We start from the raw sequence: 17,115 nt of genomic DNA on the forward strand, positions 1-17,115 counted from the left end.
CACACACACACACAACAAAACTTAGATCTTATCTTAGATCTTAGGTGAGACATGAACCCAGTACTTACCAGCCTTACATCCAATGTCTAATACAGAATGATTTTGAGCCCAATTTCAATCAGTCTATCAGAATTGCAGGCCCATAGACACTGGGGATTGAGGTGGGGGCGGGGGGCTGTTCCAGCCACTCGAGGCCGAAAATGAGCATGTTTTTTTTCTTCTCCTAAATATAAAAATCTGACTAGTACCACAACAACACCCCCCCCCCCCCCCCCCCTCCCCAACTAGACTGTGTCCCCTCCACTAGAGATTGTTTCCCAGACTCCTGATAACATTCCAATCGGTCTGAGCTGACATATCAAAGGTTGTGGTAAATGCACATAAAAAATCTCTTGCCACTTGATAAAAGAGTACCCTGTGTTTGCAGAAAGGTTTTTCTCTCACTACCATATGCCAAATGCTGTATTAATAATATGTTAGACACCAAATAGCCTAACTGTAATTTAAAATATGCTGTGTTGTTAAACAAACATACTTTATGTTATTGTATACTCTTGACCTACACATCAGTAAATCTGTATGCAGCAGCGCAAGGTTCAGTTAATGATCCTGATGAACTTTCAAAGTAAAAAACCCAGCTACACTGTGCTTAGCACTGACATATATACAGGCATTTGTTGTGATACTAAATACGAAATCTTACAAATAAGTTAAAAGTTTATCTTTGTTTAATGACACCACTAGAGCACTGATTAATCATCAGATGTCGAACTTTTGATAATTCTGACAAGTAGTCTTCAGAGGAAACCTGATATATTTTCCTCATAATTAGTAGCACTTTCCAACAAACAGGACAGCACATACCATGGCCTTTGATATACCACTGATTGGAACAGAAAACAAAAATTATCCGAGAATGGGTCTACGTAGATAGTTCAATCCTATCAAAAAGTTTGTTTTGTTTAATGACACCACTAGAGCACATTGATTTATTAATCACCAGATATTGGATGTCAAACATTTCGTAATTTTGAGTCTTAGAGAGAAAACCTGCTACATTTTTTTCATTAATAGCAAAGGATCTTTTATATTCACCATCTGACAGTCAGGACAGCACATACCTCAGCCTTTGATATACCAGTCGTGGTGCACTGGCTGGAATGAGAAATAGTCCTACCAATGGGGATTGATCCTATAGACCGACCACACATCAGGCGAGTGCTTAACCACTGGGCTACATCCTGCCCCTTCTTACAATCGGGAGTGTGCTCCGTCCTAGCTAGATTCTGCCCCTTAATTCAGTTCTAAACTACCACCAGATTTGCTTTTATTAAACGTAATAAATAGTCCTATTCATCAACTTGCAAAACTGTATTAGTAACACAAGCTTTCCATTCCCTTACCAGTGTCAAAAAGCATTTGAGATGGAAAAACCAATGACCAAATAAGAACATTGTAACTATTTTTATTACATTGTTGTATGATGGAAATGGACAAAACTGAGTAGTAAAGGCTCCACTGTCAAAATATTTCCATCTGTTTGTGGTATTTTCCTCCAACTGCCAGTGTTGTAAAATGGCCTCTATGCAGGGGTGTGCGGAGGAAATTTTGCAATGGGGGGGGGGGGGGGTCGAGGTGTTTGGCGAAGCCCGATACCACGAGTGTCGCATGCGCGAAGCCAGTGGCGTGGGGTCTGGGGGGGATATGAAATTTTTTTTCGCCATGAGCAGGGGGGGTTTCGACCCCCAAACCCCCCCCCCTGCACACGCGCCTGCTATGATACTGTTAACCATCACAAGGTTGGTGCTGCAGTATTCCTCAAAGATGTTTGGAAACTATTTTAAAAAGTTGGTCAAAGCAAATTTTCTTCAACACAATAAACTACATGTACTAATCAAAATGTTTTCTGTAATTTAAACTCTGTAACATTTCAGTTAATTGTGGGTTAAATTGAGTGCATGGAAAAAAGGGGGAAACTAGTTCTAAGGTTCTGATATATAAAAAAAGAGTTTTGTTTACAACACCACTTGAGCACATTGATTTATTAACCATCAGCTATTGGAGGTGAAACATTTGGTCATTTTGACATATAGTCTAAAAGAAAACCTGCTACATTTTTCCATTATTAGCAAGGGATGTTTTATATGCACCATCCCACAGACAGGATGGCACATACCACAACCTTTCATAAACCAGTTGTGGTGCACTGGCTGAAACGAGAAATAGCCCAATGGGCCGATCAACAGGGATCGATCCCAAACCGACCACTCATCAAACGAGCACTTTACCACTGGGCTATGTCCCACCCCTCCGATATAAAAGCAAAATGCTCTCATTTCATTAGATGTTACAGTTGCTGTGCTTTTCCTGAGGTGTCCTTTATTGTAGTAAAGCATCCATGTGTCCTTTTGTATTAAACTCAGTCCCTCTTCCGATATATTTGCTGGATCCACAACTAATTTTTCACTCATAATTATGATCCCTAAATTATTTTAAGCAGTATATTTACTGAACACCTTGGTCCAATTTCCATTAAATACTATATGATACCAAAGTTTAGCAAACAGTGCCAGTCATAAAACTTAACCTGATGACATTTAACAACTGCATTTTAGATTATCACCAAGGCTACATGGTAACACAAGATGTTATAGTACACTTCAGTCAAGTAACATTCAGTGTCTGATTCCTACTACATATACATGTATGGGTCATTTTCACAAAAAGGGGCAAAGAATGGTACCTAAAGATATTGCAGCTCCAATATTTTCCACAAAACAGCATATAATGTACATAAAAAGCATCATCACTTGATACTCTGGATATGATATTTGGCCATGTAGATGCATTAGAAAAGCTTGTGGTTAAAATTATACATGTATATCCAAAATGTCCACTCCGTTATTGTGCCCAAAAGCACGTTATTGTTATGGAATTGCAAAACTCTGTAAAGTAGGCTACTAAGTGTTTGCCTTTAAACTGCAAAATGTTGGTAAACCACTCACAAATACATAAGTTTCTTCAATTTCAATTTAAAATATTAAAATAAAACTACACTGCATACAACTTTTAAGTTGCACAGGTCTTTTATTTTTCATTTTATTGTCTTTACTGTTAAATTATCTACAAAAAGGACCAAAATTTTATTAGTTTGAAAGTTGTCCACCAGATGATACTGTCACATCTAGGTCAAGCTTAGATCGACATGTTAAGTACATGAATACTAGCTGGGTTATCTTTATAGGCAAGTTATTTTTACTTCTTAAAAAACGTTTTTCAATGTCACACTTATTATGTCTTTACCGTTAGTTTAATAAAGTATCCTGGAAGCATGAGAAACCCATCATTTATATTTTTTCATTGAGTAAATCTGTTTTTAAAAGCCATTTGCATGATTGCATTACAAAAGTATATTGCAGATGGCACAAATACCATGCCATGTCTTTTTACCATTATAATTTTTTGTCTTTACCGTTGTCTATGTTGAATAATAGAAAAGACAGATTTAACACTTTTTCACAATCATCCAGTCTAGCATTATATCTTACACATGCCTGTAATAGTAACAATGATAGATATCTATACTGAACAAAATAAGAAATTCCGCTAACTTTGCTTGAACATAACTTGATGAAAACAAACCGGGGGAATAATTGTTATATATGCGTTTAAAGAGTGTTCCATGATGCATCGTTTGGTGCAAAAATCATGGCAACAGGTTAACAGAAACTGGGAGAAATTTTGACCAAGTGTGGTAGGGGTTAAAAATAAAAACACCCACTTAATAACTGGTATGACCACCTCTTGAAATGACCACTGCAGTGCATCGCAGGCGCATAGAATTGACTAAAGTGTTGATTTCTGCCTGTGGAATATTGTTCCATTCCTGAATGAGCGCTTGACAAAGTTCGTTGACGTTAGCGGGTGGGTTGGGACGACGCCTCAATCGTCTGTCCAGACTATCCCAGGCATGCTCGATGGGGTTGAGATCAGGACTTTTAGTGGGCCAGTCATCAATGAAATCAATGTCATTTGTCCTAAGAAAATTTACAGTGTCTCTAGCTGTATGAGAGGTGGCATTATCATGCTGAAAAATCGAGATGTTGGCATTGTTATGGAACAGAGGAATGACGTGATGAGTGAGAATGTCATCACGGTAACGTTGAGCATTTAAATTGCCATCAATGACGACTAGTGGTGAACGATAACCATGGGCAATGGCTGCCCAGACCATGACAGAACCCCCACCCCCGAAACGATCTCGTTCAAGAATACAACAGTCAGCATAGCATTCATTTCTCCAACAGTAGACGCGCACCCTGCCATCACCACGTTGTAAAGAAAATCGGGATTCATCCGAAAAAAGAACGGTATTCCAGCGTCGCTGTATCCAACGAGTGTGTACACGTGCCCAATTATGACGATTTAGACGATGACGTTGCGTTAAAACGCATCCGACGTAAGTACATCGTGCATGTAAACTGTTCTCCCGTAGACGATTACGAACAGTTTGCCCACTGAAGCCCAGGTGTGTTAGCAGCAGTAGCAGTGGCAGTTTGGAATCGATTGCGCAAATGCGTGTTCATGATATAGCGGTCTTGACCACGTGTTGTAACACGCGGACGTCCACGAGGTGGCAAGTCGTTGGTGCTTCCTGTCGTTTGAAATCTTACGCGAAAATTTCATATCGCTCGACTAGAACTCCCAACATGCCTTGCAACGTCTTCTGTCGACATGCCAGCATCAAGCATGCCAATCGCCCGTTCGCGTAAATTATTGGGTATTATTGGCATACTAAAAATGCTACAATGTAAAAAACGTTAATTTTTTTTTTAATTTTGAAGTGTTTTCGTTCACTTGACAACAATGTCAGTAAGACAAGTAAAAAAAATTGACCGAATACTACATGGGACATGTCAAACCATGCAAGCATGTGCAAATTGAATTTCACGTTGTCGACGATTAACAGTGCAAAAATAATCGATAAAATTCATGAATCCTGATAATACAGCTCAAGGCTAATACTACCTATATAATTTCATTACACAATGAATTCTTTAACACAACAAATACTATATGTACAAATCGGAAGTTTCTTTTTTTTTGTTCAGTATATATACATTTATAAAAGTATTTACCATTATCGATTTTCTTTGTTATTAATAAAATAACGGTAAACACATAACGGTAAAGACAATAATTTACTATTATGCCTTACAATTAAGGGTAAAAACAGAAGCACAATTTTTTTTAATGTACATTTAAAATAATTACACATATCTAGTTTTGTTACTTGAAATTATGCACCACTGAACATATCTGCTTTAGGTTTTACTCTTAAAGACATAAAAAACATTTTATATTTTTAAAAATTCTTTACCATTATTTGTCCCTTTTTGTGAAAATAGCCCATCATATTTTAAAAAAATAATAGTAATAAAAAATAAATTAAAACAAATAATAAAAATTAATTTTTAAAATTTTAATTTTATATTAAATTTAAATAATGTTTTTATTAATTAAATGATCTGTAACTGGTCCTCAATTTCTAGCATTTGCTTCCAGATTAAAATGAGAGAAGGCGAGATTGTTTCCATTCCACAAAATTAATTTCGAGCCTTGAATATAACAATAGAAAAATTGCAACAAACCACCAGGGGCAGGATGTAGCCCAGTGGTAAAGCACTTGCTTAACGTGCGGTCAGTCTAGGATCAATCCCTGTTGATGGGGCCCATTGGGCTATTACTCGTTCCAGACAGTGCACCACGACTCATATATCAAAGGCCATGGTATATATTATCCTGTCAGTGGGATGGTGCACGTAAAAGATCCCTTACTACTAATGGAAAAATGTTGCAGATTTCCTCTCCAGGACTATATGTCAGAATTACCAAATGTTTAACATCCAATAGCTGATGATCGATACATCAATGTGCTCTAATGGTGTTATTAAACAAAACAAACTTTAACAAACTACCACATCACATGTATGTTCTCTACCACTGAGCTACTACTGGTCTCCAGTGCTGTGGTGTGGAAACAGTCTAGTAGATGATGCTTTGTGATTTTAATTATGATTATATGGTGTCAAACATATGGTTAAAGGTAGAGTAAACTCAAACAAGAGATTTATGTGTTGGAAAGATGCATACCCGGACCACCAACACATACGGACACTTTAACAAATGAAAAATGCGTAATTTTAGAGTGAATAAAAAAACATGATCATTCCTGCTAATTGGGGGCAGCCATTTTGTTTTGTTTTTGTGACGTCTGGTGGTATAGCTTGGGGCGAAGTGATGTCAGCTCCGTCCATCTGCTCTATGCACAGTGTAAACAAACACTCTAATTTACGACAAGGTACTTTACTTTCATCAACCTGACTTGTAAAACAACATAAATGACTTGATAGTATAATAAACTATTTAACTGAATATATTTCAATTTGCATCTATAGAATGAAATGGAGTTACAGTATTTTTCTTTTTTAAAAAAGCCAAAGAAAAAAATGCATATTATTAAGCCTATTGCTATGCTACGTTTGAGCAAAAACGACCACTCACGATACCCAAGTGATAATTTTCTTTTCTTTGGGACTATGTAATTGGTCAGTTTTGTGATTTTAGATGGGAAAGTCTACTTAATCAAGGGTTTTACAGAATTACTTACAATAATAAAGCAAGACGGCTGATCGATTACGATTAGAGGGGTGTCCATGCGGTTAACACACAATACCCTGTGATCTTAATAAAAGAGTCAACATCTTTTTAGTGTGTCTAGACAGTGTCTGGGGACCGTCTAAATATACACCTGCCAATCAGGAACCACAGGTACAGGCCACGGAAAGAAACGACCAATTAACTAAGAAAACACTCCGATTATTATTTCAGTACGTGGGTTAATTTATGTACAAACCATAATAGTTATTTCCAACACTTTGACAATGATGGTTTATTTTGTATTAAATATAATATATAATTGTTGCTGGCTTACTGGGATGACTATTATTACAGAATATTGCGATTCATCCGCAAAAATCAGGTATGTTTTATTTCTTCAGTTCGAAGACTAATTCCTGACGTGACACGTTATGTATTACATAACCACCAGCTCACCAGAGGGCGTATTCACTGGGATGGTACAAAATGGCTGCGCCCGTTATATATAATAGCCGTCACATTTAACCGTTTTATTAATTAACTATATGATTATACTTGTTGATATTAAGCAATAATGTGCATTATATATCGTTGAATACAATACCAGGTCAAATGCCTTGATTGTCCCCTCCTTTAAGGACTTTTAAGGACCACACAGATATTGAGAGGAAATCCACTGTCGCCACTTTATGGACTTCTACTTTTCAATTAGCAGCAAGGGATCTTTTAAATGCACCATCCCACAGACAGGGTAGTACATACCACAACCTTTGTTACACCAGTTGTGGAGCACTGGCTGGAACGAGAAATAGTCCAATGGGTCCACCGAGGGGAATCAATCCTGGACCGACCGCGCATCAAGCGAACGCTTTACCACTGGGCTATGTCCTGCCCCAACTGCCAAGAAAGTACAATACATATAGTCATTCTATGAGAACAGTTAAAAGTTTGTCTTTGTTTAACCATACTACTAGAGCACACTGATTAATTAATTAATCATCAGCTATTGGATGTCAAACATTTGGTAATTCTGACTCGTAGTCATCAAAGGAAACCTGCTACATTTTTCTATTAGCAGCAAGGCAACTTTTATATGAACTTTCTCACAGACGGGAAAGCACATACCACGGCCATTGGCCGGTTGTGGTGCACTGTACAAACAATCCAGCAACGTAAGCACCTCAGGCGAGAGGTCAACCGACTGAGCTAAATCCCGCCCCCTCTTTGAGAAGTCTACACACAAAACAGAAACCAAACACATAATTATATATTTATTATTTTACATCCACACCAATAAAACAATTAACATTCACACGTGATGATGTACATTTACAGTTTGAACGTTTGTCTGAATTAATTTCTGCACTAACCCATCAACCGTTTCTTCTGGACATATATAACTAACGGACAAAACTGTAATAACTGCTTTACTGCTGTGCATTTCCAACACAAGAAAACTATTGTAAATCAGGAAGTGTTAGCGAGCATAAGATGTTAGCGAATTGGCGAGGTCAGACAAGATGCTAATATTTCATGATGCTAAATTTAAAGAGACATACAACAGACTGTGATTAACTGAACTCACCACAATGGTTATACACTATTGATTAAACCAAACGGATAGCAAACGACAATGGTTAGTTAGAATGCACATTACTGTACTTTTCTATTAAATTTGATTTTGCTAAATTTTAACATCGCTAATATTTTGTGATTTACAGTACTTTCCAAATGATCCTAATGTTATTTTTCCTTGAATTCTCATTCAATGCCGCCAATCTACAAAACAAATCTTCAAAATATCAATACTGTGAACAATGACTTTCTGTCTCTCTTGTTACTTAGAGCTCATTTGAGTTGGAATAGCCCCAGGCATCATTCCAGGCAGTAAATGTCCTTGTGTGCCAGACACAGCTGCATTGGGTCCAAGAAGAATCTGAAATTAAGAGTTTTTGGAACGTTAATAATATTCTAATGGTCCAGCACAGAAGTGGAGTTTTCTACTGTAACCCAGTTAAAGGCACAGACCCTAGTTTCAGCCCGTAAAAATGGACACTAAGTTTTAGTTAATCTACAAACCTGGGCCCCGTTCCACGAACCGATCTTAGTCCTAAGAGCACCTTAAGTGCATAACTACCGTATGCAACTAAGATGATCTTAGCGCTAAAATCGCTTCGTGGAAAAGGTCCCTGCAACACACAGTTGGATATGGTTATAACAGAGAGAAGCTAAAGTCTGTGATGTTTAAACAGGGAAATACTGTCAAAAATAACTAAAGCTTGTCTCATTAACCATTACCTCTTAGAAAGAACGTGCATTTTTAAAAACTAGGGTATGTCGCTTTAAATTGTGTAAGGGACATTCTATTGGAAACTGGATCTTAACTATCTCTCTAATCTTATGTCTCTGTCAGTAGCTCTAACCAAACCCAGTGTGATAGTATATGCTTATGAGCATTCATTCAACTAATCAAAACACTAGTGGCATCAAATTTCAAGGCACTAAGCAAGGCATCATGCATTTAGAATGTGAAGCACTAGCCTGATGTACAAATGATCTAAGATCTAAGATCGATCCCAGTCAGTGGACCCATTGGGCTATTTCTCGTTCCAGCCAGTGTTCCACAACTGGTGTTAAAAAGGTTGTGTTATGTACTATTAGCCTATCTGTGGGATGGTGCATTCAAAAGATCCTTTGATACAAATCAAAAAGAGTAACCCGTGAATTGGGGCAGCCTAATTTATTAAACTATCTCAACTTTGTGATCTCACAGTGCACTGCAAAAAGGAAGGTGTGATTTCGCTAAAAGAGATCTTAAGAGACCTCTGTGAATTAGGCCGCAGGTTTCCTCTATCATTGTCTGTGTGGTCTTTAACCACACATCTGATGCCTTATAACCATTAAAGGGACTATCAGTTGAACTGTTACAGGTTCTAACTGGGTTATAATAATTGTATTCTTGTGTTTAAGAACACACCCAGTCCCTACATCAGCTCCAAATGTAAAAAATAATAAAAATCAACCTCTATCAAGAGGAATCGAAACCACGGACTCTCATTACGAAGTCCAATGCTCTATCAACTGAGCTAACAGGGAAATTCCCACTAGCTACTGCCAGCAGGAGCACTTTACCAAAACTACTACATTAGCACTCACCTGTCTCTGTTGCTGTAACTGCTGCTCATGGTGCTGTGCCCGCTCAGTCTCAAACACCACTGGAAGTACCATGATTGTGGCAGTGGAGGCGGCAATGAACAGGACACTGCGACTCAGGGAGTATCCCACCTTGCTGGCAGTAACGGCAAACGAGCTCACTGACCCACAGACGTTGCGTAGACCCTCAGGGAACATCTCCGTTAACCCCCATAGCCGCTCAGACAAAGTCTCATCAATATCCTGGTGAAAAGAAATTAATTAATTAAGATGTGAAGATTCAAATATTCAACCGTAGCCTAGTGGTAAAACACTCACCTGATGCACTGTCAATTTAAGATCCCCACATATCCACAATTTTGGGGCATTCATTAATTGGTACAATACCGGCCTCGGTGGCGTCGTGGTAGGCCATCGGTCTACAGGCTGGTAGGTACTGGGTTCGGATCCCAGTCGAGGCATGGCATTTTTAATCCAGATACCGACTCCAAACCCTGAGTTAGTGCTCCGCAAGGTTCAATGGGTAGGTGTAAACCACTTACACCGACCAGTGATCCATAACTGGTTCAACAAAGGCCATGGTTTGTGCTATCCTGCCTGTGGGAAGCACAAATAAAAGATCTCTTGCTGCCTGTCATAAAAGAGTAGCTTATGTGGCGACAGCGGGTTTCCTCTCCAAATCTGTATGGTCCTTAACCATATGCCTGACGCCATATAACCGTAAATAAAATGTGTTGAGTGCGTCGTTAAATAAAACATTTCTTTCTTTTACTTGCTACAAATTTTGAAAAAACAACATAATTATGACATAATTTCAATGGCTTATCTTAAATTAAATAATTTGGAAACAAATTCAGACCTCACTATGAAAAAAAAAAAGATGGGAGGAATGAATTGTTCCTCTGTAGTGTGACAGCACATCACCAATGAAATTATGTCATGAAGTCTGACAGCAGTTTGCATGCCACTATTAGTTTCGCGTCGCACAAAAAAGACTCGGTCCATATCATTTCAGCACACACGAAAAGGTTAAGATATAACCATACTGAAATTGATATTTAATCCTATTGTAATACATGTACTAATTAAAAAAAACAAATCATGTTATGTTAAAGGGACAGACCCTAGTTTTTAAACACTAAGGCATATTTTTCATTATGAGAGCCGTTTATGATCACTGAAATCAAACATTACTTACATTTTATTGTTTAGATTATAAATCCATTTCCGTATAACCGAAGTGTTTCTAGTCATCCTGGTGTTTCTAATACCACAAAATGCATTTTTCATATTTTTAAAAATGCACGTGTGTTTGAGAAGTAATGATTATGGTGTAGCGTTTTAGTCTATTTTAAGGGTATTTCAACATCACAGACTCTTATTTCACTCTGTTGTATCCAAATTTGTTGCAGGTTTGTAAATTAACAAAAACTTAGTGTCTATTTTTCGGGTTAAAACTAGGGTCTAGGTGAAACATATGCTTCAGTGTTTAAAAACTAGGGTCTACATGTAGGTGAAACATATATGCCTCAGTGTTTAAAAACTAGGGTCTAGGTGAAACATATATGCCTCAGTGTTTAAAAACTAGGGTCTAGGTGAAACATATGCCTCAGTGTTTAAAAACTAGGGTCTAGGTGAAACATATGCCTCAGTGTTTAAAAACTAGGGTCTAGGTGAAACATATGCCTCAGTGTTTAAAAACTAGGGTCCGTCCCTTTAAAGGTGAGCCAAAAATTACTATCCTTGAACTAAACATGTACATATAGGTCTGAGCTTTCGAACACATATAGGGCCTACATGTATGACACGTTTATCAACCAACATACATGTATACAAATTAGATTGTAAAAACATCAACATCAGTCTAATGTGTTTTAGTTCCATGACTAACCTTTGAAACAAATTTAGTTAAATCTCTTTGGAATTAAATATATTTGTGGTGTGAATATAAAAAAAATATTTTTTAATATGTTCCCTTTTCTTGATCCTCAGTGCACACACACACACACACACACACACACACACACACACACACACACACACACACACACACACACACACACACACAAAGTGCACTGAACAAAAACAAAACAAAACAAAAAATAAAACAAACAACATCCACTAAAAGCATTATATCACCCAACATAATATTGAGGGAGGATGAACTTGCAAATAGTTGGAGGCTAACTGACAATTCGTTTGGAGGCGAACGGACATGGGGTGAACCAAAACTTAGGGCAAACTGGTCAAATTGGATGTGAACAGGCTTTTATAACTATATAGTACAGGTTTCAGGTGAGGGTACCTACCAAAATGACAGTTTCTTACTATCCCCTAAATGACAGATTCTTTCCATCCCCTGGAATTTTTTTATTGAACTTTCAATAATTTTGTATGGATGAAAATGTATATATTATGAAGAAAAATGAAAAGTGACTGAGCACTATAAACATAAGCACATAACCACAAACACATTGGCTATACAGACACTGATATTCTAAAAAAAAAAAAATGTAATGGATATATAATTTTTGTCACCAAAAAGGATCTGTTAGACCAAAATATCCTACAATGGCTGCAAACTCAGGACAGACCCTTTGAACAAAAACAAGTACAATGTAATATTGTAGTTCTGTTTTATGTATATGTAATCTCATCCCAAAACCTCAACATATTAATTTAATAATAGGCCTAAATTATATATTTGCCACTTCAACTTTAATTAGATAGTTCTGAAACATGGTACTATGAATCTCTGGGGCAGTCTTCACAAAGTAATAAAACAATAATTTGGAAATTTGAATTTGTGATTTTTTAAATTAAATTTTTAAATTTTAAATCGAAATTTACCATTGAAATTGTTAAAGACTATCTTCTTCTAAAGATTTGATTTGATAGTTCTGAAATTAAGTATACTGATTCTTAGGGGCAGTCTTCACAAACTAATAAGATATTTTGGAAATTGTGAATTTTAATTTGTTTTATTAAATTGAAAACATTTAAATAAAAATGCAATATTTAAAGATTTCCAAGTCTAGATCTTCTACTAAAGTTTTACATTTAAGACAAATTCAAATTTAACATTAAAAATTTGAAAGTCTATCTTGTAGAGATTTTATCTCATGGTGCTGAAACTTGGTACAATAAGATAACATATAAATAGTTTTATAATTTGTAAAATGTCAGACAACCCTATCCCAAATAATAAAAACACTGAACAGCTGCCAAATAAAATTCCTCTACAGAGGCCATGATTTTTTATATATATATCTGAAAACATGTCTCATAGATTTTTAATTGGATAATTCTTAAACTTCCTACAGGGATATTCTATGGTGATCTTTACTATCATGATGAAATTGAAAATTAAATAGCAGAGCTCTCTACTGTAGGTTGATTGTTTCTAAGTAGCTTAATTATAGTGTAACTAGGGGCACATCAAGACGACTTACCAGTAACTATTTTGTCAATCTGGTCAGCTATTCTATAATATTTATTGGAATTCGATAGATAAATAAATAAATTTTATACTGTAGTTGGTTTATTTTTTTAACATTGATGTCACATAGCAAGCTAAGTTCAAGAAGGTTCATTTTTAAAACTGGTGATAAACAAGTGAATACCGATTATGACTTACCACATTATGTAGGGCCTACGTACATCAAACATAACTGCACCTGAATTTATTTGTTCTGTGTGGCTACTAAATAAAATTGCAATAAATAAATGATATAAAAGTTATTTAAAAATTGTCTGGACGTATCTAATTTCTCATACTATACATCTAAACAAATTCCTACACAAAATTAGTAATCGCTAATTTTCATATATAATATGATGGCAGATATATATATATATAATATTATACTTTATAGTGATTGCAGAATAAATTGCAATATCAACATTTTTATTTACTTATTGAATACAAATTTATAAACTTTCTTGCTCTGGTACATGTATAAAATATTGTTTTTCTACTTGTTTTTTGTTTGTGATTAATTGGTGTATAACAATATAAAATCACTTCACCATGCAAATTGTGAGTGTTAAAATACAAGAAAAAAGTCTGAATTAAATTCTTTTATTCTTTTATACAGATATTCGGCAAAATGTGCTAACCTGAGACCTTTTTACCATGTATTTCCACAAGGCGTCTAGAATTTTAATGTACTAGCCACAATTAAAAATTCACTATTTTACTTCATGTTAATACAAATTTATTAATAATCAGATATATCACCTAAAGAGGGAAGGAAGGAAGGAAATGTTTTATTTAACGACGCACTCAACACATTTTATTTACGGTTATATGGTGTCAGACATATGGTAAAGGACCACACAGATATTGAGAGAGAAAACACGCTGTCGCCACTGCATGGGCTACTCTTTTCTATTAGCAGCAAGGGATCTTTTATATGCACCATCCCACAGACAGGATATATGGTATACCAGTCGTGGTGCACTGGCTGGAGTGAGAAATAACCCAATTGGTCCACCTATGGGGATCGATCCCAGACCAACCGTGCATCAAGCAAACGCTTTACCACTGGGCTACGTCCCGCTCCCCACCTAAAGAGGGAGATAGAGCTTAAAAGCACTAACATTGGGGGGGGGGGGGGGGGGGGGGGGGGGTTGGGGTTGGGGCAGGATATTCATATTTACAAAATAAACAAAACTGCAACATTTGACCCAAAAAAAATCACTAGCCATCGGGCATGGCAATAGTAGTTATTTACTAGCCCAACATTGAATATCACTAGCCATGGGAGTGGGGCTACCATAATCTAGAAGCCCTGATTTCCATCATTCATGTAAAAATGCTTAGTGATTTGTTTGTAACCCTATATAGCTATTTGGTAGTAATGCTAATATGAATAAATATTTTTATCCAGATTCGGGCATTTTCATTTAATTCAGGCTAAAATGGGAGCCCATATGCCTATGAGAATCAAATGGCTGAATTGTTTCAAATGGGTCAATATCGGAAATCCACGGGTATTGTCACATAATACGATGAGAAATGGCCAACATCATGGTAGTTGTGTTCGTTTGTAATTGTGCTCATACACGGTACAATACTTTTTGCAAACTCATGCACTGGACACAGTTAGAAACATTGCACTCTTTCCTGTTTACTGGAGGGTGCTTCACTTTTATTTACTAGAATGGATTTGTTTTACGTCCACATTGTTGATTTTTTACCGTAACTGATTGCTACCTATTTAGTTTTATATATTGTAGCTCAAAAATGTAGAATAGTATTTCCGTAAATATTGTACCGTATTTGTGTTTTTGTCGTTAGGTGAACGCAGTTTGGGACATCCATGGTATATTGTTACTGCAGAGAAATGTATATTATATTGTTATTTTTGCTCTGCTCATAGGCCTATGTGGGCGTTATGCAAATAAATTATTCTTATTGTTGTCAGAATTACCAAATGTTTGACATCCAAGTCAATGTGCTCTAGCCTTGTCTTGTTGTTAAACCAGAGTTCGACAAATCCGCTAGCCCGACGCCCGTGGCTAGTGGTGTTTAAGTTCGGGCTAGTGAGAAACGCAAAACCACTAGCCCGCAGGGCTAGTGGTTTCCCACCCCCTCTCCTTATCGCTCCATCGTGTTTTTGTTTTTGTTTTTTTTCTTTTTCTTTTTCTCTCGGCTGAAATTTCGTTTAATAAATTTGATTGTGACATTTGTCATAGAATAATATCAACAACATCATCTGTATATAATAATAATCCACTTGAACTAGGTCTGCAAACTGCAGTAACATGCTATCTCTACATCGTCACGGTTACAGCAGCATTGTTTACTTTTCCCTTTCAAGTTTCTGGCACAGGAAATAAGTCTAATGACATGCGTGTTTTGATTGGTTGGACACGTCACGTGGTAGTTAATCTCGCACATAATTATGTTTTAGGCTAACTTGGAAATCACCAATCGCGACGACAGGTTAATCTCAATCAAGTAAACCCCAGTCATGCTTTGAATTTCAGTGTTTGTTTTATTTACCTATTGTTTTCTAATTTAACATTTCGCTTACATATGGTTATCGGCAACCAAGAAAACAATTTACTTTAATGGTAACTGCACATGCAATGACTCGGCTTGGGCTATTACGTTTGGATAATGTCACAGCTGCCGATACAAGATAATACCTTTTTTGTTCATCAATTAACAACGGATTAGATGTCGCGTTCTATTCTTTTGATATCGGTCTGACATGGGATAATGCCCTGTATTTGAGCAATTGGCAGTACCGTTCCTGGCGACATGAATGGTAGGCCCTAAAAGCATAACCCACTACCAAATACACTGAACCATCTATTACCGTGTGTCACACTGTCGTACCCTCGTTTAAATTTAATTGTTTTGATAGTGGTTTTAATGAGTTTAATCAATTATTTTTCCCCGGGAGAGGGCAAAAGCGAAAATGGGACAATAACGATGGATCACACTTGACAAAAGACCAAACGTACAACACGACAAAACTGAAAGTTACAACGTAATTTAAGTGTTTGTTTCATTTTACTGTTATACTCGTAAATGTGTAATCTTACAAAAATTAGATAAAAATCCAGTTATAATTGATCAAGAATTTGGGCTAGTACTTTATCTTGGTGGGCTAGTGGTTTTCACAAACCCACTAGCCCTGTGGCTAGTGACTTTTCAAAATATTTGTCATACTCTGGTTAAACAAAACAAAGTTTAATTTTACTATCTCGAGATTTTGACTTATCATCTCAAGATGTAAACAAACGTTATCTTAGAATGGACTGTTCCTAACGCTCTTTTGTAAAAACATACAAAAAAAACTAACATTTTATTTTTTAGCAGTATTCGGAAACAGGTGATATTCGAAATAAGAGTAGTTTACAACACAAAAAAGCGAACAAACCTCATGATCTTCATCAGCTTCTAGTTCTTTTAATTTTGATATTTCAAACTCCCTCCCGGGAGCTTCACCTGACGCAAACGCATCACCTGAAGACATTAAGCGTATTGTTTTATACTGGTAAATTAATATTTATTATTTATTTTAAATATTCAACTCTAGGAAATGCCCAGGCACATGTTAATAAATTTACTTCCGGTTAAGTAATCCACACTTTCTGACAAAATCTAGTACATGTATACGTAATAAGTTGAATAAATATGGGTGTTGGCTTTTATTTATTGCATGGTGATTACACACTACCGAATTTTATGAACGTCTTTCACATATTGGGGTTATTTGGTATGTACGAGGTATGATTCGTGGATGGCCCAGCAATTTTTTTCGTAATCAAACGAGGTGTACCGAA

General features: G+C 36.5%; 1 protein-coding gene across 1 annotated transcript; it reads right to left on the reverse strand.

Annotated features, from left to right (window-relative positions):
• Positions 1-7,918: 7,918 nt before the first annotated feature.
• LOC121378716 (mitochondrial import receptor subunit TOM22 homolog) lies at positions 7,919-16,909 on the reverse strand. The gene is made up of 3 exons (XM_041507003.1): positions 16,710-16,909; positions 9,817-10,056; positions 7,919-8,596 (listed from the first exon to the last, which is right to left on the reverse strand). The coding sequence occupies exons 1-3, from the start codon at positions 16,803-16,805 to the stop codon at positions 8,498-8,500; spliced, it is 435 nt and encodes a 144-aa protein (XP_041362937.1). The 5' UTR covers positions 16,806-16,909; the 3' UTR covers positions 7,919-8,497.
• Positions 16,910-17,115: the final 206 nt, after the last annotated feature.

Source organism: Gigantopelta aegis, chromosome 8 (assembly GCF_016097555.1).
Source record: "Gigantopelta aegis isolate Gae_Host chromosome 8, Gae_host_genome, whole genome shotgun sequence".
NCBI lineage: Eukaryota > Metazoa > Mollusca > Gastropoda > Neomphalida > Peltospiridae > Gigantopelta > Gigantopelta aegis.

Bases quoted from the DNA above. Each gene is read 5' to 3' on its own strand.
- LOC121378716 (XM_041507003.1), bottom strand. From the start codon at position 16,805: ATGTCTTCAGGTGATGCGTTTGCGTCAGGTGAAGCTCCCGGGAGGGAG. The intron at 10,057-16,709 runs GTTTGTTCGCTT...TCTTTTCACCAG, and splicing joins AAGCTGATGAAGATCATGAG to GATATTGATGAGACTTTGTC. The intron at 8,597-9,816 runs GTGAGTGCTAAT...TCTTAATTTCAG, and splicing joins AGTTACAGCAACAGAGACAG to ATTCTTCTTGGACCCAATGC.